Source organism: Danio rerio, chromosome 18 (genome assembly GCF_049306965.1).
Source record: "Danio rerio strain Tuebingen ecotype United States chromosome 18, GRCz12tu, whole genome shotgun sequence".
NCBI lineage: Eukaryota > Metazoa > Chordata > Actinopteri > Cypriniformes > Danionidae > Danio > Danio rerio.
Window position 1 is genome coordinate 3,956,171 of NC_133193.1, and position 25,484 is coordinate 3,981,654.

General features: G+C 34.0%; 1 protein-coding gene across 7 annotated transcripts in view; it reads left to right on the forward strand.

The window, feature by feature from the left end:
• myo7aa (myosin VIIAa) overlaps positions 1–25,484 on the forward strand; it is a 111,066-nt gene that overhangs the window by 19,824 nt on the left and 65,758 nt on the right. For 4 of the 7 annotated variants that reach the window (NM_152983.1, XM_073928789.1, XM_073928791.1 and 1 more), the window contains 6 exon segments: positions 12,888–13,001; positions 16,158–16,310; positions 19,472–19,656; positions 20,776–20,897; positions 22,085–22,227; positions 24,266–24,379. In NM_152983.1, coding sequence (NP_694515.1) covers positions 12,888–13,001; positions 16,158–16,310; positions 19,472–19,656; positions 20,776–20,897; positions 22,085–22,227; positions 24,266–24,379 — 831 coding nt within the window. 7 annotated transcript variants of the gene reach the window in all.

Genomic DNA, 25,484 nt, shown 5'->3' on the forward strand with positions numbered 1-25,484 from the left:
TAAAATAGTTTCTTAACATTTCTTAAGAGTAAAGATGATAAATGTTTCACACAAACCACTTTAAATGAGTGTTTATCCATACCTGTGAATGATAAGGAGACAGACACGTTATAGCATTGCTCGAGTGCAGTTTAATATGACCTCGAGCTGCCGGTCTCCTAGGTAACCCACTAACGCGCCACACTGCCCTCTACAGGTGTGGTGCTGAACTACATGAATCATTTCATTTACTCATAAGAACTAGGACAGGAATAAAAAAAAAAATTGAGGTAAAGGGTGAGAGGGGGGGTTAACTTTTTCTTTTAATCACATTATATAAAATAATATCCCTCTATCCGTCACATTTTCAGTATTGCATAAAAGTGTGCGAAGGCACATGTAATGAAAAGAATGGGAATCCCGCCGTTTTTATATTTATTTCAAAGTGTTTTCATGCCTGAACAAAGCCAAAGCACAGAACAGACTCACATTTAAGAGCAAGGGCCGGCCCTTGGTGGTTATGAAATTGATAATAGTCGCATAAACTTTTCACCAGAAGATCAACATTGTCTGAAAAACACTAGCTGTGCGTATAAAACGTTAAATGGGTATTTCATTTGAACTTTCGTTTTCTAAGATCAAGTTACAACACAACAAAATCAATTGAATGAGTTTATTTTTTACATTTTATTTTGTTGTTTATTTGTAACTTATTTACACTTATTTATTCAGTTTATAGAATTTAATAGAATTATTTTTTAAAAATTATATATTATTATTTATGCAATATTGTTATAATAATATATAATTTTATATTGGGTCAACTAAAATAATTTATATTTTTATAGTTTAAAAATAAACATCATGCCAAAGGGAAACAATATTTTTACACAATTTCACTCTTTATTAAGGTTATTTATAGTTCTATATTTTAGTTTTATCAATTAGGATGTCCTTTTATTATTATTATTATTATTGTTGTTGTTGTTTTGTGTTTTGTGTGTATCTTGAAAATGTGTAATTTAATTATCGAATCATTTTATTTTTATACAATTTTGATCTTTATTTTAATTTTAGTTTAAGTAATTATATATTGAAATTGTGTTATTATTTTAATTAATTAATTGATTAATTTTTCAGATTTTAAGTTAGCAAGACAAAATGTTTATTCATTTATTTTTACATAAATGCAACCTGCTAGGCAAGCATTTGTGTAGCTGCCCCTTTAAACATTATACTGTATATACATAAATTACAATACATAGAATACAAAAAACAACATATTTGTAGATTTTCCAGCCCCATCTGCCCCGTTTTTAAGACATCTGCAAGAATTGTGAGTTTAGCTTCAGTAAATCTGCAGTTCTGCTGGGTTATTTTGCTGGGTTAATTCAAGGTTTGTTCTCGTCTGCTTTGTGTGAGTTTAATATGTTCTGACAGGAGCAGCTCATTCATTCATTCACTTATTCTCCTCCTTTTCTCCGCCGCTGTTATGAGGCTTTATGTCATGTTTATGTCACGTTAAACTCTGAGGTTAGAGATACTCTGGATGTGTTTGTCATGGAAGTGAAAGGATGGATATAAAAGCACGCAGACTGAGTTACCGCTGTACCATACTAGTACAGGTAAGACTCAGCTGCAGATACGGTTTAGTTAACAGTGGGATTGACTAGCAGTGAGAAATCTTAAAGCACAAATAAATACATTTTAAAAATGTATTTAACTTTATTCATTTATTTCTGTTATATTTTGATTATATTTTTAAAACAATAATCATTAATTTATTTATTTTATATTTTGATAATTTTTTTTAACAATAATCATTCATTTATTTCTGTTATATTTTAATTATATTTTTAAAACAATGATTATTTTTATTAACATTTTATAACATACTTTAAATAAATGTTTTAAAAATAAAATACAATTTTATGAAAAAGCTGCATACAAAATTGCAATTTATGTATGTATGTATGTACGTATGTATGTATGTATGTATGTATGTACGTACTGTATGTATGTGTGTATGTATGTATGGATGTGTATGTATGAATGCATGTTATATTTTGCAAAAAAAGCTGTGAACCCAATCATTTTATATAAACTCTTAAGTATTTTCTACTGTTATTTGTATTGCATTTATTTAGCATAATTGGTAATTTTTTTAAATTAAAGATGTAATTATATAAAGTTAAAAGAATTGTTGTTAAAATGAATTAGAAAAATAAAGGCATGAGATGAGTTTAAAAATGTGCTTAATTATTGTGGAAAAAATGTCACAAAGCACAAAATATCTGCAGTTGATTGAACAGAATTCACGCTCTTTATGTAATTTATTATTATTATTATTATTTACAATTATTGTCTTCTAATTTTGAGTAAACTATTTTAGCATTTCCATACTGTAATATAAAGCGTATATGATTTTATTAAGTATTCTTATAATTGTTTATATATATATTACTATTATGTTATAATAGTATGTCATTTAGTGTTATGACAACTGAAATTATTGATATTATTACTATTTTTAAAAGTGAGATTTTTTTTTTTATATATATATACATTTTCATTTTTTTTAATTGCACATACCTTTGGAGCTGTGTTTTTTAGCTTTATTTTTATTTCAGTTTTAATTGTAGTAGTTTAAACACTTTAACTGGATTTATTTTAGTTATTTGCCAAAACAATATTTTTCCTAATTTATTTTACCTAAAATTGATGTAAAATTTATTTAAACTTTTTCGATTAATACAACTATATTAATCATGTTTTAATAGTTTTCCAGAACTTATTTATCCTAAATTAGTCAGTGCATTCCAGTCTGATGTGTGCAACCGTCCAGTCCAGTCCAGTCCTTTGAGCAGCCATCCAATTAAAAGAGAGAGGATAAAATGTAGGCGTGGCCAACAGTACAGACCAACAATAGCAGTAAATTCAGTCATGCAGAGCACAAACACACACACAGAGATGCACAAGGACAAAAACACACACACACACAGAAGCACACATACAGATGCCCAAGCACAAAAACACACAAAAGTACAAACACACACACGGAAGCACAAATACTATAGAAACACACACACACACACAAACAGGAAAACAAATACACACTCACACATACAAAAGCATAAACACACACTGAAGCACAAACACACACAGAGGCACACACAGACACACACTGAGACAAACACACACACACACACACACACTGAAGCACAAACACTCACACACACACACACACACACAGAATTATGCTGACTCTCTTGCATGTAAACCTGCTGAAATAACTCTTCAATGAATCTTGTGTTTAATGTCAGGGTTTGCCAATTGACTCTGTGCACTGATGTGGAAAATCTGCAGTTTTAATAGAGGCTGCAGTGAAGAAGCACATTAAATATCTGTCCTTACTCGACCTTCATCTCATTTGTAATTTGAGTGCTGTAATTAACACAGATCCAGATCCTGTTTTACATTCATTCCAGGACCAAGATGATTTACTGTTATTAGTCAGGTTTACAGATTCACGTATCACTATCAGTCATTCATTCATTTTCTTTTCAGCTTAGTCTCTTTATTCATCAGGGGTCGCCACAGTGCAATGAACCGCCAACTATTCCGGCATATATTTTACACAGAAGATACCCGTCCAGCTGCAACCCAGTACTGGGAAGCACCTACACACACTCGAAATCACACAAATACACGAATTTAGACCAATTTAGTTTGTTCAATTCAGCTATAGTGCATGTGTTTGGACTGTGGAGGAAACCAGAGCACCGGGAGGAAACCCACACCAACACAGGGTGAACATGCAAACTACACACAGAAATGCCAACTGACCCAGCCGGGATTCGAACCAGTGACCTTCTTGCAGTTAATCGAGAAACTAACCACTGAGACTTTTTTTTTTAGGCATGACATGAGAATTAGAGATAATAACATCAATGTACTTTATTCAAAATACAATTAATTATGCATTTTAACATTTATTCATTTTGTTTTATAATTAATAAATATTTTTATAGCTTTTAGTTTTATAAATTACAATGTTTTGGATAATTTCGTGTTTCTTTTTTTGAAAGAAATATAAAAAAATCAATCTATTTTTGCATACATTCATATTTAACAATTCATATTGATGCAATTATTTTTAAATATACTTTTATAGTATTTAACACTATTTATAACTAGTTTTTTTATAGTTATAGTTTTCTAATAGTCTTTAATTTCAGTTTTTGTGTGTGCGTTTGTCATGTTTAATATTTTTTCAGTTTTGTTGAACTTTTTCAATTTCCCAGAGATGGGTTGCAGCTGGAAGGGCATCTGCAGCGTAAAAACTTGCTGGATAAGTTGGCGGTTCATTCCGCTGTGGCGACCCCGGATTAATAAAGGGACTAAGCCGACAAGAAAATGAATGAATGAACATATGCAATTTTATTTAACATAAATTTTTGTATTAATGGTACAAATTATAAATGTTCGTAATACAATAATCTCTAAATGTTTTAAAAGATTTTTTGGACAAAAATATGACGTGTTTTTCCACAAACCAAGGCTGCACAATACTGGAAACATTTTACATTGTGATTTTTTTTTTCTCTGCAATATAATTTCACTACATGACTTAAAAAGCGCTATTTGCAAAGTCATTACTTGGGATGATTTTATAGGGGAGTGAAATATAAATATATATTGTATGTAATTTATTATATACGTAAGCTACAGTCATAAATAAACACAACTGAGCAAATATCAGAGTGAAATAAACCGTACTTTATGATGGAGAGAGCAACAGTTTTCAGGTATAGAAATTGAATAATCAATTGTAAAATAGCGCTGTATAGTCTTCACCATATAAATTAACCTTTATTAAAGTTCTTTATGCACTACTAAAGTTTTAAACTCTCTTTAAATGCTCACACAGTCACAGGCCCTAAAAACACATGCAGATGATTAACTCTCCCTCTATTAAAGTTCAATTCTGCAGTGTCTCCACAAATCTCATGTGTTTTGACCTGTAGTTCTTGGTCATCTATAATCCAAACTCAACATTGCATATCCTGCGATGTGACTATTGTGGACACACACATTGCGAAATCGATGCAGCCCTAACACAAACCATATTTTTTGTAATTGTTATTTTATTATTATATACTATTATATTATTTATTACATGTTTTACTATAATTCTTATTATTTGTTTTGCGATAGTCATTTAAAGTTTTTATTTGTGTGCTTTTTTCATGTTTATTTCATATCTAAAATTCATTTTAACTTTATTTTAATATTTTTTTTAGTAATACGAGTACAAATGATGAATATTCTGAGTATATCAATCTCTAAATGTTTTACAACCTTAATCAAAACACAACTAAACTTTTTTATTTCAAATAAATAAGATAATTCAAACCCACCGCATGTTGTATCCAATAGGGGGCGACCTTACCTACAGCCGTGATCTCATTTGAACTCAATGCCTTTAAGCAACATTATAAATATATTATGAAACTTGCTTCTTTTCTGATGGTTTGTGTGTTTTCTCTTGTGCATTTCAGTGTGTTTGTGAGTTTGGCTGTGACTCTCCTGCATTTGTTTCTCTGTCTCCATCACACCTGTATGATCAGTAACTGGAGTCCTGTAGGCTGTTGTGTGTTGGAGTCTATAGGCTCTAATATAGCGAACTCAAGCGTCTCTCGGGTTGTTTCTGCACGTCGAGCTGATCGTTTGACTCGCTGAATAATTTACCTGCGCTGCTTCTCAGTCTCATTCACACACCTGCACGGCTATAAACATTCACCATTGTGTGTTTTCTTCTTGTTTAGAGCTGCTACAGAAACGCTTGTATTTATAGCTGGGGTTTTAAATGGAGCTTCAGTTTCTGAATGAGTTCAACAATCATTGATACAGTACATGTCAGATTTTTGTGTTACTATTGGTGGTCAAATACAAATCGAACAAAAAGTGGGTTGGAAAGTGTTATTTAAATTTACATGCTGCACACTGGTGATGGTGTGGAGAGACCCACTCTTCATGATTGAGAAGCGCTTTGGGTCTCTGGCCATTCACGATATGTGCTATACACTGTAAATACACATTGCATTACATTGCAACTTAAAGAAATAACCCAATGACCCAACGTTGGCTTATGCCAACCCAGCCTTTTTTGTCAAATTTTTTTTTTTTTAATTAATAAAAAATTAATTTTGAATGATAATTAAATAACACTTTTTTTTTTACCCAGCTTTTGGTTTTTAACAGAACTTATAAGGGTGTCTAGCCTGGTTTTGGATCAAATATGGACAATAAGAAGTTGACACAAAGAAATGCTGGGTTGTCTTAACCTATTGTTGGGTTTGTCTATATTTGACCCAACATTTGGTTATAACAACCCAGCATTACTTTGTGTCAAAGTTTTATTTTTAAAAAGTATTTTTCAATAAAGTTTAAATGCCACTTTTTTTTTAACCCAACTTTTGGTTTTAACAGAACTTATACGGGTGTCATAGCCCAGTGTTTGGTCAAATATGGACAATAAGAATTTCGCACAAAGAAATGCTGGGTTTGTCTATATTTGACCCAACATTGGATTTCTGACAACCCAGCATTTCTTTCTGTCAAATTTTTATTTTTTAAATTAATTAAAGTAATTTTTCAATGAAGTTTAAATGACACCTTTTTTAACCCAACTTTTGTTTTTTAACAGAACTTATTAGGGTATCATAGCTCGGTGTAGGATCAAATATGGACAATAAGAATTTGACAAAGAAATGCTGGGTTGTCTTAACCTATTGTTGGGTTTGTCTATATTTGACCCAACATTGGGTTATGACAACCCAGCATTTCTTTGTGTCAACTTCTTATTGTCCATATTTGATCCAAAACCAGGCTAGACACCCTTATAAGTTCTGTTAAAAACCAAAAGCTGGGTAAAAAAAAAGTGTTATTTAATTATCATTCAAAATTAATTTTTTATTAATTAAAAAAAAAAAAAATTTGACAAAAAAGGCTGGGTTGGCATAAGCCAACGTTGGGTCATTGGGTTATTTCTTTAAGTTGCAATGTAATGCAATGTGTATTTACAGTGTATAGCACATATCGTGAATGGCCAGAGACCCAAAGCGCTTCTCAGTCATGAAGAGTGGGTCTCTCCACACCATCACCAGTGTGCAGCATGTAAATTTAAATAACACTTTCCAACCCACTTTTTGTTCGATTTGTATTTGACCACCAATAGTAACACAAAAATCTGACATGTACTGTATCAATGATTGTTGAACTCATTCAGAAACTGAAGCTCCATTTAAAACCCCAGCTATAAATACAAGCGTTTTATTTTTAAAATTAATTAAAGTAATTTTTCAATGAAGTTTAAATGACATTTTTTACCCAACTTTTGATTTTTAACAAAACTTATAAGGTTATCATACTCTGGTGTTGGATCGAATATGGACAAACCCCATTTAGGGGTAATTTTTTTTATTAAATGCAATTTACACTTTGTCCATATTTGACCCAGTATAGGGTTGCAACAATCCAGCATTTTTAGAGTGCAAGTTGGCAGCTTTAAAAATTGTTGTCGTGTTCCAATATTGGTTCAAATATGGACAAACCCAACTTAGGGTTAATTTGTTTCAGTTTCATTTTAATGACACTTTTTAAACCACTGGTTAGGTTTGTCCATATTTGACTTAACATTGGGTTACAACAACCCTACATTTTTAAACCTGCCATTTTTTTTCAAAAATCTTATGTTAATAATGTTGCACTATTTTTTACATTTCACTTAAAATACACTTTCTAACCCTAAATTGGGTTTGTCCATATTTGACTTAAGGTTGGGTTACAACAACCGTCTTTTTTTTAGAGTGTAAGCTGGCAGCTTTAAAATCAATGGGTTGTCATATTCCAACATTTGATCAAATATGGTCAAACCCAAAGTAGGGTTAATTAGATATTTGATTCCAACATTGGGTTACAACACAACTCAAAACATTTTTTTTCAGAGTGCAAGCTGAGAGCTTAAACAAATGCTGGGTTGTCATAGTCCAAATCCAACACAAACATTTTTTTAATAAACATTTAAATGACACTTTTTTTTTTAAACCCAAGGCTTGGGTTTGTACCATTGGGTTACAATAAACTAAATTTTTTAAACCTGCCAACTTGGCAAAAAGTGCTAGATTATTGCATTTATTGTTTACATTAAATTTAAATGGCAATACATTATTGAGTTTTAGCCTAACTTATAAGTTAGAAGTTTAAAAAATGCTGGGTTGTCATAGCCCATAGTTGGGTCACAAAATACAAATATCCAGCTTTTTAAGAGTGCAAGCTGGCAGCTGTAAAAAAGCTGGGTTTTCGTATCTCAGTGTTGGGTCAAATATTGACAAAACCCAGCATGGGATAACATTTTTTTTCAACTAAAATTAAATGACACTTTTTTAACCCAATGGTTGGGTTTATCCATATTTGACCCACCATGCAGACACATTAAAAAAGTACCTAAAACATGTTATGAATAGCTATCAATCATGTTTACATTCATGTCGACTTGCTGAACTCTAACACTATCTACTGTGGACTGTATTTCTCTGTAAGCTAGAACTATACAGCTGTAATCTCTGTGAGAAATACACCACCATTACAGTCTATTTCTCTGTAAGCTATTCGTTTCTGCAGTCAGACTTGTAAATGAGCACTTTTAACAGTGTTTTCTCCTGTCGTCGGTCATTCGGGAGCTCTGAGGAGTGACTGAACAATGCAGTTGTTGTCTGGCCATGAATTATTCATCGGCGTGGCGTTGCTAGGATTGTATCAGCGGCTCTGGCCGGTGCTTCGGCCTTCTCAAACATGACAGCTGCGGCCAAACGGTGTTGGGTTCTCTCTCCGCCTGGACTCAAGTGCCTTCAGGGATATTTGCTTAATTAAAAAGCACATATTATCAGGGGATCCTCCTTCTCCACACCCTCACGCTCACATTCACAACCCAACAGAGGAGCAAAGATCCTGCACATTCAGGAACGGGAGTTTTTATTTGCATGAATGTATTTTTATGCTGTCGTCCGTCTCGGAAGGAAGTGTTTTTTGTGCTCTGGATGGTGTTTGCGTGCACACACACACTTGTTGATGAAGCGTGTGTGGATGTGTGTGTCTGGATTTCTGTCGTTTGCATGGATTATAGTTTGATGTGGTGAGGATGTACAAGCGTCGGGATTATGTGGATCTCTATGAGAAGGATCAGGCCAAGTGGGCTTTACTGAGAAATGTCAACACTGTGTTTAAACACTCAACACTCCTACCGGTACGATGTGTGTGTGTGTGTGTGTGTGTGTACCTTGTATTCCTCATGTTGTGGGGACGAAATGTATCCACAAGTATAGCAGTATTTTGACCTTGTGGGGACTTCTTTTGGTGTCCATGATGAAAACGGCTCATAAATCACACAGAATGAAGTACTTTGAAACATGTTTCAAATGTTTCATATGTTGCAGATTGTTTCCAGTAAGATTTGGGTTTAGGGGAAAGAGGAGAGAATATACAGTTTGTACAGTAAAAAAAGTCTAACACGTCCTTATAAAGATAGCTGTACAAGTGTGTGTGTGAGACTATAGTCGCATTTACACTTATAAACACTTTTAAAATAAGTACTATAAGACTAATTAAATCAACAAAAGAACAGAAATATGTAAATATGACACTTCCTAGTAAATCTATACACTGTATGACAACTATGTTATCATTTACTCATCCACAAGTTGTTTCAAAACTATCTTGGGTTTCTTTCTTCTGTCGAATGCAAAAGATGTTGCTCTGAAGAAAGGGGAAAAGCTAAACAGTTTAGAGTCACCATAGACTTCCATATTATGGGAGTCTTCATATTTGCATTACCTATATCTTTAAGTACCAATAAGTATTTTGGTCCATTTATATTTTAAGTAATTAGCATTTTATTAGATTTTTAGTGCTTCAAATTAAATACATTTTTAAAATCGCCATCTAGTTGCTTTATTAAAATTTAGTTAAAGTTTTTTTTGTGCATCGTTTTGAAGTCATTATATAAAAAAAGCATATGTTTGGAATTGGTTTTCATTATAAGATTATGATTCGTTAAAGAACTGATATAACTGATTCAAGTAGGACTGAACAATTACTACTATAAAACATTCATGGATGACTAATAGTAAACGCTGCTGAGGAGAGGTGTGCTGTGTTATTAGGTGATGATCAGACCAGCAGGTTTGTGTTATATCATGCACTGATGATGTCACAGCGATGATGTCAGACTAATTTGCAAATAATGTGCTCTGTGATTCTGGGTTATAATCATCTAGTAACTAAAACATATGCTGGAATAGTTGGTGGTTCATACCACTGTGGCGACCCCTGATAAATAAAAGGGACTTCACTGAAGGAAAATGAATGAATGGATGAATTGATCTCAGATAACTGCTAACCATTTACTCTCCCTGGAGTGAATATAAACCTTTATGAGTTTCTTTCTTCTGTTGTATTTTTAAAATAATATTAACATATAGACACTATTTAACCTATATAAAGACTTATAAATTTGCCTTTTTTTCCCCCAATTTTGATTTTAATGCATAACTCAGAGGTTCTCAAAGTGGGGGTTGGGACCCCCCGAGGGGTCGCGGGACAATGAAGGGGGGTCGCCTGGTGATTTTCAAAAATCAATTAATTTTTATTAAACCTTAAGACTTACTGTATTTTATCAATAACCTACTGAAGAGAAAAAATAGTTGTTTATAGTTACTATAAACTATATGGTTTCTATAGTAGCTTATAGTTAATAGTTTTATTGGATTGCGACTTCTTGGGTAATTACATTATACTAAAGACACAGCAATACTGTCAGATGCAGCAGATTGATTTTATAACACCAGGTTAAACTTTCTAGCCCATTTACAGCACTGACATACATAAAAAAACAAAGAATAGACTTGGGTCTATTGGTGTGTGTGCGCGTCATTGCATACAAGGTTTCTCTATTTATAACCACTACCTCAGAGAATATTGGGGGTCACGAGTCACTGGCATTGTCATTTTGGGGGTCGCGGGCTGAAAAGTTTGGGAACCCCTGTGTTATTAGGTGATGATCAGACCTGCAGGTTTGTGTTATATCATGCACTGATGATGTCACAGCGATGATGTCAGACTAATTTACAATTAATGTGCTCTGTGATTCTGGGTTATAATCATCAAGTAATAAAACATATGCTGGAATAGTTGGTGGTTCATACCACTGTGGCGACCCCTGATAAATAAAAGGGACTTCGCTGAAGGAAAATGAATGAATGGATGAATTGATCTGAGATAACTGCTAACCATTTACTCTCCCTGAAGTGGTTATAAACCTTTATGTGTTTCTTTCTTCTGTTGAACAGAGAATGCTGAAAACCTGTAACTATTGACTTTCATAGCAGGATGAATGTATACTATGGAAGTCAATGGTTACAGGTTAACATTTTTATTGAATAACTAATAAAACTCAGTTGTATTTTTAAAATAATATTAACATATAGACACTATTTAGCCTATATAAAGACTAATCAATCTGTCTTTTTTCCCCCAATTTTGATTTTAATGCATTAACTAACATTTACTAATGAGACTTTATTGCAAAGTGTTGACTATTGTACTTTATCCACTTATTTACAATTTAATTTGATTAAACTATTTATTTTCTCTAAACGTGTAGATACAATAAATCAATGCACTAAGCATATTTTGTTATACCTGATTTTTGCATCTTATGTCAATATCATGGTAATATCGTATATCGTGATTAAATAAAAGCAATTAATCAAATAATCTATTTTTGAAGAATTAATCTTTTCTGGATCATGTCAAATTATCAGTAGCTATTTTTTAATCAACCTTTTTAATTGTCATTGTGGAACATTACATAAATGCTTAATGGAAGTCCAAGATGCATGTAAATTAATAAATATGAATAAATACTTAGGCTGTATTCCAGTTTTGTGCTTAAATTTAATTCACATGCTTGGATGGAAACATATCCAGTAACCAAATCCATCTGAGTAATCCATTCATGGATGACTAATAGTAAACGCTGCTGAGGAGAGGTGTGCTGTGTTATTAGGTGATGATCAAGCCTGCAGGTTTGTGTTACATCATGCACTGATGATGTCACAGCGATGATGTCAGACTAATTTACAAATAATGTGCTCTGTGATGCAGCGTTATTATAATCAACTAACTAAAAAAAAAAGTGGACAGAAAAAAAAGTATTTTATGTGGATCTCTATGAGAAGGATCAGGCCAAGTGGGCTTTACTGAGAAATGTCAACACTGTGTTTAAACACTCAACACTCCTACCTGTACGATGTGTGTGTGTGTGTGTGTGTGTGTGTGTGTGTGTGTGTGTGTGTGTGTGTGTGTGTGTGTACCTTGTATTCCTCATGTTGTGGGGACGAAATGTATCCACAAGTATAGCAGTACCAGTAGATTTTGACCTTGTGGGGACTTCTTTTGGTGTCCATGATGAAAAGGGCTCATAAATCACACAGAATGAAGTACTTTGAAACATGTTTCAAATGTTTCATATGTTGCAGATTGTTTCCTGTAAGATTTGGGTTTAGGGGAAAGAGGAGAGAATATACAGTTTGTACAGTAAATAATTATAATCAACTAACTAAAAAAAAAGTGAATAGAAAAAAAAGTATTTAGAATTGCTTATATTGCAAAAATGCTTAGATATCCATCCATAAATGTGTTGAATTATTTGATTATCCATTCTATTTTATTCTAAGGAATATATTTGTTTATTTATTTATTTTTTTTACATTTTTAAAATAACGCTTAGTGATGTCTGATAATGTGATGGCTGCACTGACATTAACAATGTCTGCACTGTGTTTCAGGGCGATTATGTCTGGCTGGACCTGAAGACGGGTCATGAGTTTGAGGTCCCGATCGGAGCTGTGGTGAAGCTCTGTGATTCTGGACAGATTCAAGTTCTGGATGATGAAGGAAATGTAAGTCAATGGCCACTGAAAGCTGCTTTTTTTCAAATATGCACAACATTTATGTCAGTACTGGGATGTGTTTTTGCTCCTCGCTTAAATGATGTAAGATGATTGGGCAGATCCTGGATCTGTTAATCCTAATAACTCATCTCTCACTAATTTGGTTCTTCAAACAAGTTTGCAAATCATAATAAAATATCTGGATGAATTGAAGGTGGCACAGTGGCTCAGTGGTTAGCATTGTCGCCTTACAGCAAGAAGGTTGCTGGTTCGAGTCCTGGCTGGGTCAGTTGTCATTTCTGTGTTTGGATGTTCCCCCCTTGTTGGTATGGGTTTCCTCCGGGTGCTCCGGTTTCCCCCACAATCCAAACACATGCGCTATAGAGGAATTGAATAAATTGGTCGTAGTGTATGTGTGTGTGTATGAATGTGAGAGTGTATGGGTGTTTCCCATTTCTGGGTTGCAGCTGGAAGGGGCATCTGCTGTGTAAAACATATGCTGGAATAGTTGGTGGTTCATTCCGCTGTGGCAACTCCTAATAAATAAGGGAGTAATCCGAAGGAAAATGGATGATTTGGCCCAAGATAACTGTGTGCTTACCATTTACTCTCCCTGCAGTGGCTATAAACCTTTATGAGTTTCTTTCTTCTGTTGAGCACAAAAGGTGATATTTTGAAGAATGCTGAAAACCTGTAACCAACTCCCCCCCCCCCCCCCCCCCCCCATCTAAAGTCATGATCACCAATGCAGCAATTGGCTGACTGAGTAATGACATCATCTGCTTAATATTAATATCAGCCATGTGACAAATTAACATAAATTTCGTAGTAAATGAAATGGTTTGTTAAAGGATCTTTCCACACTTTTTGTTGACTATTTTTACAGGCTTTACACTTTGTGTCAAGAGTATATTATTAACTAGTTGAGGAGTAGATGCTTAGGTTAATTTATCTAAACTTATAATGAAAGCTTTTATAAAAGCTCTAATAAAATTCAGTGGTAACACTTTACGATAAGGTTCATTAGTTAATGCATGAACAACACTTGTACAGCATTTATTAATCATAATTGAACATTTACTGATGCATTATTAACATCCAAGTCCATGCTTGTTAACATTAGTTAATGCACCATGAGTTAACATGAACTAACAATGAACTACTGTATTTTCATTAACTAATATTGACTAACATGAACAAATACAGTAGTAAATGTATTGTTCATTGTTTGTTCATGTTAGTAAATGCATTAATTAACATTAATAATGAACCTTATTGTAAAGTGTGACCAATTCAGTTGTATTTTTTCCACATAGTGACTGTAATAAATCTTGCTCAGTGTTGATTTTAATGCATTAACTAACATTTTTTCTAATGCGATTTATCATTTAGCGTCTTTTTGCAATTGAATTTGATTAAACCATTTGTTTACTGGAAACATGTGTATATAATAAATCAATGCACTAAGTATATTTTGTTATGTCTGTTAAAGTAACCCTTTTTTTGCATCTTATGGTATTAAAAACTTCAGCAATTAATCACAACAAGAGGTTTTTTTTTTACCGGCAAAATGCCAACTCTTGGATTACTTTTGAAGAATGAATCTTCTCTGGATCGTGTCAGATCAATAATTTAGCTAATTTTGCATCCACCCTTTTTATTTGCATTTTGGAATATTATATAAAAATGCTTAATGAAGATGCACATAAGTTAAATTAAATGTGCATGAAAACGTATGCCTTATTCCAGTTTTGTGCTTAAATATAATTCACATGCTTGGATGGAAACATTGCAAATATTCAAATCCAGCTAACTGTGTAATCCACACACAAAGAACGAACCATGAGTTATTATGAGGATTTTTTTTTTTATGGTGTTTTGTAGGGATGTAACGGTATCAGAATTTCACGGTACGATAATACCTCGGTATGAATGGCACGGTGCTGTATTTATTGAATAATTTACAGGTAAAACAAAACTAATGAAAAGACTCGAAAAAAGTGCCAAAAGTGTTTTTTTACCTTAGCACTGAACATATCAATGACATACAAATCAGCCATCTATCTGTAAGTTTTAAAACAGGAACTTCAATTTATCAATTTTAATAACAAAAAACTATTAAACCATATAAAAAAATAAAGTTTCAATTTAGTATTGTTGAAAACTCATCACATTTAACATTTAATCACTCACTCACTTAGATAGAGATGGGTTTTTTAGGGAAAATGATCATATATCTATAATCTGGTAAAAGCTGGGATCTCTGGGCATGTCCCCTGCAACAGAAAAACCCTCTCATTTGGGACTGAGGTTTCTGGGACAGAGAGATATGATTTAGCCAAGGATGACAGCAGTGGGTAACGTTGTGCATTGTCTTTCCACCACTTGAGAGGATAAGCCATGAGTGAGATAGAGGTCTCTTTGCGGTACAAGTCAATGTCTGCATCAATCTAACAAGTGTGCTGCAGTCCCCATGACTGTTTTTAGTCGTATTCCCCGACTTATATTTCACCACAGTCTGGCAGTGCCTGCATACAGTTTTTTTCTTTGTCAGTCACCTTTTCTCCTTTTTCGTATCTTTTTAGAAAGAAACCGAAATGCTTCCACACATCCGATTTAAAACACGATTTAGGTTCGATCATTTCCAGCTCTTTTTCTTCCCCGCTACTAGCAGCACACTCCATTTTCACATTACTGGATCTGTAGTGACAACAGACCGCAAAGGATGATGGCCACGCCTAGGCTGATGGGAATTGTAGTTCCCGCTACCTCCCGTTCACTTCATTCGCCTAAGCAAACTTTTCTCAGAAATATAGTTTTATTGAGTCATGCGCCTACGGTAATATTGAAAAAAATTACTATTGCGGTATGACGGTATTTACAATATTGTTACATCACTAGTGTTTTGTATTGAATCTGAAATGGTGGCATGAAAGCTGTTTGCTTAAACGACGATTAAACATTTATAGTTGTTGATTTTTAACATAATAATTGGACCAAATATAGTAGTCTCTCCCCCTATACGTTTGAATTCTAACACATTTGTTCAATTATTTATAGATACCCAATAAAATGTAATTCTGTTTAACAGTGTTTAACAGCAGATAACTTCTGTGAAAATGAAACATTAAAAAAATGTTTGTATTGAATCTGCATTATTTCCAGGAACACTGGATCTCTCCTCAAAATGCCACCAACATCAAGCCGATGCACCCGACCTCCATTCACGGTGTGGAAGACATGATCCGGCTGGGGGATCTGAACGAGGCGGGAATCCTCCGAAATCTGCTCATCCGATACAGAGAACACCTCATCTATGTGAGTTACACTGATTTATCTGCTGTACTGAAGGCCTGTGCTGTGTTACATCAGCTGACGTTAGATTACATGCAGTTTAAGGGTGCTTTCACACCTGTGAATCGATTCAGTTGTTCCGAAACAGAGATTAAAATTGTTACATTGTTGCTCTTTGCTCTTGGAGCGGTTCGCTTTCACACTGCAAAGTTTCTAATCGGACCAAAAGAGCTAAAACAAGTCACGTGCGAGTAAACTCTCCTTACATTGGTCAGAGTGTCAGGGTTTATTTTGCAGCGTCCCGCTCAGCTGTCAGGAGAGGTGGTGGTTTGGTGGTGATTGACAGGGTTCGCGCACGTGACGTGTCTGAGGAGAGACACGGTGGGGAGGAGTGAGAAGGGTGCGCGACGATGCCTATTTGAGGACTGGGAGAGAGACACGAGATTACCGGGAGATCATCACTCGTTTGCGGGCATCCGGAGACTCGCGAAACTTCCCGCCCTACTCCTAATTCTCTCTTCATGTAGCCGTAAGCCTATTACATATCCATAAAACACTGTAATATAACCGCGCTCGGATCGGATCGCTTTCTCACTGCAATCGAACCGCTCCAGGGTTCGTTTCAATCGAGCCGAGACCACCTCACTCAAGCGATCTCGGAGCAATTACTTTGGCGCGGAACAGAGCGCGATTGCCCTGTTCACATATGCCAATCGAACCGCGCTAACTAGGCAAACGAGACACGTTCCGAAACAAAAGTGTAGGTGTGAAAGCACCCTAAGACCAAATGATTATGGCTCAGTCCCAGTTCTATTTTTACCCCTACCCCACTCTGTTTCAAGGGCCAAGGGAGAAAAGGAAGGGCTTTAAAATTTACCCCTAAGAAATGGGACAGCGCTACAGCACCTGCACACGTCATCATATGTCATCGCGATCTCCTGCTTCATATAAGATCAACGATGGCAACTGCTTTAGTTATTCCAGTTGCGTTATTTTTGGTATTTATCGTCAGGAAATCACTGAAGGCATATATTATGTTAACAAAATGATACAGGATAATGTGGCAAAAAGATCATAACTGTACTGTGTGTGTACACAGTGGCCATATTCATCTATAAACACACAAAAACAACATTAACATAACATTATAGCAGATGCTCTAAAAAGCTCATTCCCAGCCACTAGACATTACTGACAGGGTATCCGAGGGTCATCGAGTGTCAGAATGTAGTGGGACTGCTATACAGGGGTTATGATTATAGATAATAGATATCTAAGTTTAGCGGTTTTTATTTTACCGTTTTTTTTTAAGCATGATGGGAAAACATAAGCGCGGTTATGAATGTATTAAAACATGTTTGTTTGGTGTAAAAATTCATTATACTGACAAAAATACTAATTTGTGAATCTCCTTACTTCCGTATGCAGCCATGCTGCCGTTGTGGATGGTGTATTCTGGAAAAAAATTTCTTACCCCTTGGTTTTGAGTGTGTTCCTGAAAAATCTCAGTTCGAAGGGCTATGTAGCCCTTCCCCTTAGGCCTACGCCTTCAAGCTAAAGGGAACTGGGACACCCCTAGCCCTTCACGTGAACACGCTAAATGAGGGGAAGGGCTAAGGGGTAGAATTGAGATTGGGCCTAACCCTACTGTGAAATGTGAATTTTTAAAAAATATATAAATTTCCCAAGTTCTGTTTTAACTCATTTCTAATAACTGATTTTGTCTTTGTCATGATGACAGTACACAATATTTTACTAGATATTCTTCAAGATTCTAGAATTCAGCTTATAGTGAAAAGTGACATTTAAAGGCTTAACTTGGTTAATTAAGCAAGTGATTGGACAGCAGTGGTTTGTCCTGTACCCAATTATTGACCTTAACAGATTTTTATGTGTATATATATATATATATATATATATATATATATATATATATATATATATATATATATATATATATATGTATGTATATATGTGTGTGTGTGTGTGTGTGTGTGTGTGTGTGTGTATACTATATTAGTATTACTATATTTATTATTGTTATTATTATTATTATTATTATATATTATTATTTTATATATATATATATATATATATATATATATATATATATATATATATATATATATATATATATATATATATATATATATATTACTTTCATTAATCATACATATTATGTTTATATAAACACATATAAATAATATTATTATTATTATTGCAAAATAAAACTCTTGATTTTGTTTTTAGTTGCTTATTCTTAAGAAAAAAGAAATTTTCTTATGATTTAATTATTATTTTGCCATAAAATCTTCTTTCTTAATAATTCTTAGTATTGTTTTTAAATAATTATAATTTTATTATTATTTTGCATAATTATTTAAATAAATAAACAAACAAACAAACTAAATCATTTTTTATCATTCAGAACATCATCACAAAGACAAAATATAAATTCATCAAGATATGTCTGTAGCCTGTTTGGATTTTGATCATATTTCTGTCTTTAACACTGAGTTATCTGCTCTGCTGTGTTTATATTCTCTGCTCTCTGCTCTTATATTATGAACCTCTTTTATTTCCCTGTTCAATGAGTTAGAGCTCTTTCAGATGGTCTTCCTCATCTTTCCGACTTAAACTCTCTCTTTCTTTGCTCTGGTTGTGTATTTCTCCTCTGTCTGAAGACCAACTGTGGTGGTCGGGTGAGTTTGGTCTTCGTGCGCATGTTCACTGTTGGCTCTGAATGAGTGTGTGTTCATTACGGTGCTGCGTTTCATCATGGCTCTGCTGTCTGCAGTAACAGACATTGATACACACCGCTGAAAACCACACACCGTCCTCCCATGATCCTCTTCATCACCAGTGCAGTGTCCTTCATTAATACTCACACATCTGCGGATATGAGCAGATTTTACTTTTATAATATAACAAAAGCCTTTAGCCTTTTGGTCTTTTGCTGTTAGTGGAGGACACTGGATATTACTGTATGTGCCTTCACATGTTCATATCTGCATGTTTTTTACATGCTCCAAGCTTTCAGTGTTGCATAAAAGTTCTTGCACGACTGTTTAAGACAATAAAAGCTGTTTGTCTTTGTGTTGCAATGTCCTGATGGGATTGTTTACACTGTTTAAACAAAGAACCAGATCTGTCCTCTGACGTTTCTGTATTATTGTCCTTCACAGACGTATACGGGGTCCATCTTAGTGGCCGTCAACCCGTATCAGCTGCTTCCCATTTACACAGCAGACCAGATTCGCCTTTACACCAATAAAAAGATTGGAGAAATGCCTCCACACATCTTCGCCATCGCAGACAACTGCTATTTCAACATGCAGCGCAACAACAAAGACCAGTGCTGCATCATCAGGTCAGAGCCTTTATATTCAGAATCCATGAGACGATATGCTGTATGTCGGTCTATTTGGTAAGGACTAGGGGTCTGTTTTTCGTACATGGATTACTCAATAAGCTGGATTTGAAAATTGACGATTTGACACAATCCAGGATCGTTTCGTTCTTCAAAACTCATCAGAAACTTTTTTTGTCATAGCAACAGTTCTGGTAGCTCAAACCTGCTAGGGAGCAGGTTCATTACATATAAACAGGATTAGGTTGGTTCAGTTCGAGACAAAGATAATACTGAAAGTGTTTAACAAATGCTGATATTTTCTTAAAGTAGTTATATACACTTGGGAAAAAAGTAAATATATTTATATATATATATTTTATTATATATATATATATATATATATATATATATATATATATATATATATATATATATATATRTATGTATATATATATATATATATATATATATATATATATATATATATATATATATATATATATATATATATAATAAAATATATTTTAAAGTAGTTTTTATTTAAATATTTTTTGTGATGAAATAATAAAATCATTATATTTGTTTATTTGTTTTATCTACTAATTTATTTATTATTTTGTATTGTTTTTTTTTTCTTTTTTTGTTGGTATTGTACAGTTTTATTAAATATCTTATAAAAAATGTTAAATAAAACAAAATATTACAATGCATTTTATCAGCTATTCAGTGTCATTTCAAATAAATAAATAAAACTTATTTGTTTTGTAACAAAGAAATGTAAATAAATATTTAAAAGATCAGATTTTTAGGTTTATTAAGTGTATTTCAATTAAATAATAATAAAAATATTGTGTCAGAATAAAGAAACACAAAAAAACCATTGAATCATATAAATAATTAAATATTAAATATCAGCAAATAAAAATGATTAGATAAGAGAAACTAAATGAAATAAAATGACTAATATAGTTGAGTATGGATGTATTCATTATGGCTGTCCCAAAAAAGAAAACAAATAAATTATTTTAATTAATTGAAATAAAACTATATAAAATATTAGATAGAAAATAATAATTATAATAAAATGGATGTGTATGGATGTGGTTGTTGCATGTTTTCCTGTTCGTTTCCCATCAGTGGTGAATCTGGTGCTGGAAAGACAGAAAGCACCAAACTGATCCTGCAGTTTCTGGCAGCCATCAGCGGGCAGCACTCCTGGATCGAGCAGCAGGTGCTGGAGGCAAATCCCATCCTGGAAGGTGAAAGAGACACACAAGATTACATTCTGCTTTACAGCTATTACATACAAATGTCAAACTTGCCATACAAAATATAAGGTTTTCACCAAAACAGTGAAACCATTTATAAGTTGTTTGTGTAGGCTTGTATAATAAAGTATTGTAAAAACAGGGTGTGAATTACACATTGACAATTAGGGGAATTAGCTTTTTCAGTATTGTTAGTTTGTGACCTTTAAATCAAATTATTTTAAATCACATTTAATTAATTTTCAATGTTTCAACTTTCAATGTTTTGAGGGATATTTAGTGTATTCTGACCTACATTCTGATTTGCCATTTCAGAGATTTCTGTGTGTCAAACTACTTCATGAATCTATTTTTACGTTCAGTTGAGGCTATATGTAGATACAAATACCTATTTTACAAGAAATGTGTCTCGTGAACATTCACGTCGTCTATCGGTGCTCTAGATCTGCTGGTTTTAGGCAGTTAAATAATTTTTTTCATGACACAATTATGCATTCACAATGGTATGAACCGTTACAGGGGTGGTCAAATGAATATTTTTATTATCTATTATTTTAGTTTTAGATGTTAATGTTTAAAATACAGATCAGAGCAAATTGTTTCTCACTATTTAAAGGGCTGACCCTCCATACATCTTGTTTTGACATCATTCAAGGGGGTCAAGCATTAATTATGGGTATTAAACTCCACTTCAATTTGCCCCCTGGTTAAAAATGCTCAAAAATCTCTGCTAAATCGAATAAAATAGTTTGAAAACATTGACAAAGCCACAAAACTGCCAATTTCACATCGGTCACAACCATAACAGAGCTTTGTTTATTCATAAATGTAAAATAAAAGAAATACCATTTGTTCTATATAGAGCCAATGCTTATTCTTTTGATTATTATTATTTCTTTTTGATTGTGCAGTTTAATTCACAAAATATTTACAAAATATGTTGTATACTGTAAATGTGCATAATTTTATGATCCATAACATGTTTACTTCCCTCATTTAAAGTATAAAACTCATTTACAGATATTTTTCTGATGCCTGAAGTCTGTGGTTTGTTGTTTTGGAAAATATTCACAGATGTTTCAATATAATGTTAACATGTACATTCTCATTGATTTGATGTTTCAAGTTTTACTGCCAGTGTCACATCCATAATGCTGGAACTTCTCTTTATCCGACAGCCTTTGGAAATGCTAAAACCATCCGAAACGACAACTCAAGCCGCTTTGGGAAGTACATCGACATCCACTTCAACAAAAGAGGAGCCATAGAGGGAGCAAAGATCGAGCAGTACCTTCTGGAGAAATCCAGAGTGTGTCGACAGGTGTGAACACGCTTTTTAGTCTCAATTCTGTGTTTAGAATAGGACAAAATAGTGAGAAAAGCTTGGGGCTAGTATTTTTTATGTTTTTGAGACATGTAAACATTAAGCGATCACCTAATATCATTTGGATTTGCTATGGATAAAGTTATGACTGAGTAAAAAGTATTTTTTGTTTCATTCTGTAAACTGCTAATGATTTTTTTTTACCAAGATTTTAGATTTTTCTTTTGCATACAATTAAATTTTTTTTAGATTCAATATTTTTATAATATTGAATTTTAAACAGATTTTAATATGTTTGTTGATGTTTATATTCATTTTAAGAGATCAATATTTGGTAAAATAATACAGATTTTTAATCACGGCAAGTGAAAACGTTTGTTATTTTGACCAATTGTAATTTTCTGAAAAAGTCTAATTCATTTGTCTTGATATCGGATTTTATAATCAGTAAATCCAGAGAGCAGAACATTTCAATCATTCATTCAAATTTTGGCTTAGTCCCATTATTTATTAGGGGTCGCCACAGCAAAAAGAACTGCCAACTTATCCAGCGGATGCCCTTCCAGCTGCAACTCAGTACTGGGAAACACCCATACACACTCACTCACACCAACACAGGGAGAACATGCAAAGTTCACACAGAAACACTAAATGAGCCAAGAGGGATTTGAACAAGCAACCTTCCTGCTGTGAGTCGACAGTGCTAACCACTGAGCCACCATGTCACCCAGATCAGAGAATTCTTTTTGATAAATTTATTTATTTGATGATTTAAAAAAAAATTATAACATCTAATATCAGATGTTTGCAATTTTAATGTATTTTAAAATGTAAAGTTGAATTTTTTAGCTTACTGTCCCTTTTGATCAATGTAATGTGGTATTGAAGATTAAATAAATACATTTCTTTTTAAAAATCTAAATGGGTCAAAAATAAAAATGGACATCAAAAATATATTAAAATTAAAATGTGATAGCTAGCAGATCAGAGAAAACACATGACACGGCCAGATGTAAAAAGCCCCAATAAATATGTTTATTGGGCGAAGCAGTGACGCAGTAGGTAGTGCTGTCGCCTCACAGCAAGAAGGTCGCTGATTCGAGCCTTGGCTCAATTGACGTTTCTGTGTGGAGTTTGCATGTTCTCCCTGCGCTTGCCTGGGTTTCCGCCGGGTGCTCCGCTTTCCCCCACAGTCCCAAGACATGCGGTACAGGTGAATTGGGCAGGCTAAATTGTCTGTAGTGTATGAGTGTGTGTGTAAATGTGTGTGGATGTTTCCCAGAGATGGGTTGCGGCTGGAAGGGCATCCGCTGCGTAAAAACTTGCTGGATAAGTTGGTGGTTCATTCCACTGTGGCGACCACGGATTAATAAAGGGACTAAGCCAACAAGAAAATGAATGAATGAATGAATATGTTTATCATTTGTACATTAAAAAACCTCTGATGTAACATTATTTTACCTTTTTTGTTATTTGGAACATCAAAGCTCTTACGCCCTATTCACACGGGGCTTCAGCGTCAACGCTTGACAGAGGGCGTGTCTGAAGTTGTAGCTGAAACGATCGTCATAGAAGCGTCAGCCAATGAAATTCAGTCAGCAATAGGCCACTGTCTGAGCTGGTGTATTTGCATACAGCGATCTGATTGGCTGACGCTTCCGTCGGCGCTTGAAAAGTTGAGCTGGTCCCAACTTCTGCAGCGAGGAACGCTTCTGAAGCGGCGCCGACGGATCCACAATGCAGTTCGGCAACGCCTGACGTCACCCATTCAAAGTGAATGGGAAGCGTTGACGCTGACGCCCCGTGTGAATAGGGCGTTAATTTGCTAACAATTTGCTTTATAAAATGTTTTTAAAATAAAATGTATGCAGACACCAACATGGGATATTTCATATTTGACCCATATAACAAAAAAAAAGTTTACTTTAAAATAAAAACTTAAAATGACCTGGTAGGTTTTTTATAGCCTACATTACATTTCTACTGCAAAACAAAACAAAAATGTGTGAAATGTTGTTTTTGTGCACCCATGCAGGCCCGTGATGAGAGAAACTACCACATTTTCTACTGTATGCTGAAGGGAATGACTCCAGACCAGAAGAAGCAGCTGGGTTTGAGTAAAGCCACAGACTACACTTACCTTACTATAGTGAGTGATGATCAACACTGGCGCACGTTGAATATATGTGCTTCAGCCTACACAAAAATGTACTTCAACGCAGACTGACTGCAGTTTGTACTTTAAAATGAACACTAGGGGGCAGTATGACGCAAATAACTTTTGTTTTTTTCACACTGATGATGTTTACAGACACATGTTATTGATGAATAACGTATTATTTTAGTGCAGTTCTTTGCACAGCACAACTAAATACCACATAACAATGTAACGGTGTCTATGATTAGAAAGCGAATACGTTTGCCGCACATATCTATCTTCATACTCCTATATGCGTGGTCAGTTTGCTCAGTATTTTCCACGGTGTTGCTGTGCTTGTGCTGCAGAGCGCTCAGGTTTGAGTCAGGTGAAGCACACTTCCACATTGAGATGAAATCAATGTAAAATTTAGGCAAAACTACGTTGTCGCAGTTACATTTTTTTTTATTTTTGCTTTTGAAAACACTATCGGTTGGGTTTAGGAAAGGGTTTGGGTAAGTCGTTCCCTATAGGTGATCTGAACTTAGATGTTTAAAAGAAGGACGTGTATCTGAAACAAACAAAACATATCTTAGGTAACGTATTTCAGATTCACAGATATGTAGATAAGTCCCTCTAGTGAATTTGTCATCTGAAACATGCAAAAACTGTACCCTAAATAACATATTTGAGATTCACAAAAATGTAGACAGCACCTTTTAGTAGATTTGTCATCTGAAACGTACATCAAAACGTACACTAATTAACGTACTTCATATTTGGAAAAATGTTGACTGAGCCCTCTAGTCGATTTGTCATCGGAAATGTCCAACAAAACTTATCCTAAGTAACGTACTTCACATTTGGAAAAATATAAACAGCACCCACTAGTGGATTTGTCATCTGAAATGTCTAACAAAACTTACCCTAAGTAACCTATTGCATCTTCACAAATATGTCAGTGGCGCCCTCTAGTGGATTTGTCATGTAAAACATGCATAACTGTATCCTCAATAACATATTTGAGATTCACAAAAATGTAGACAGCACCTTTTAGTGGATTTGTCATCTGAAACGTACATCAAAACGTACACTAATTAACCTATTGCAGCTTTAC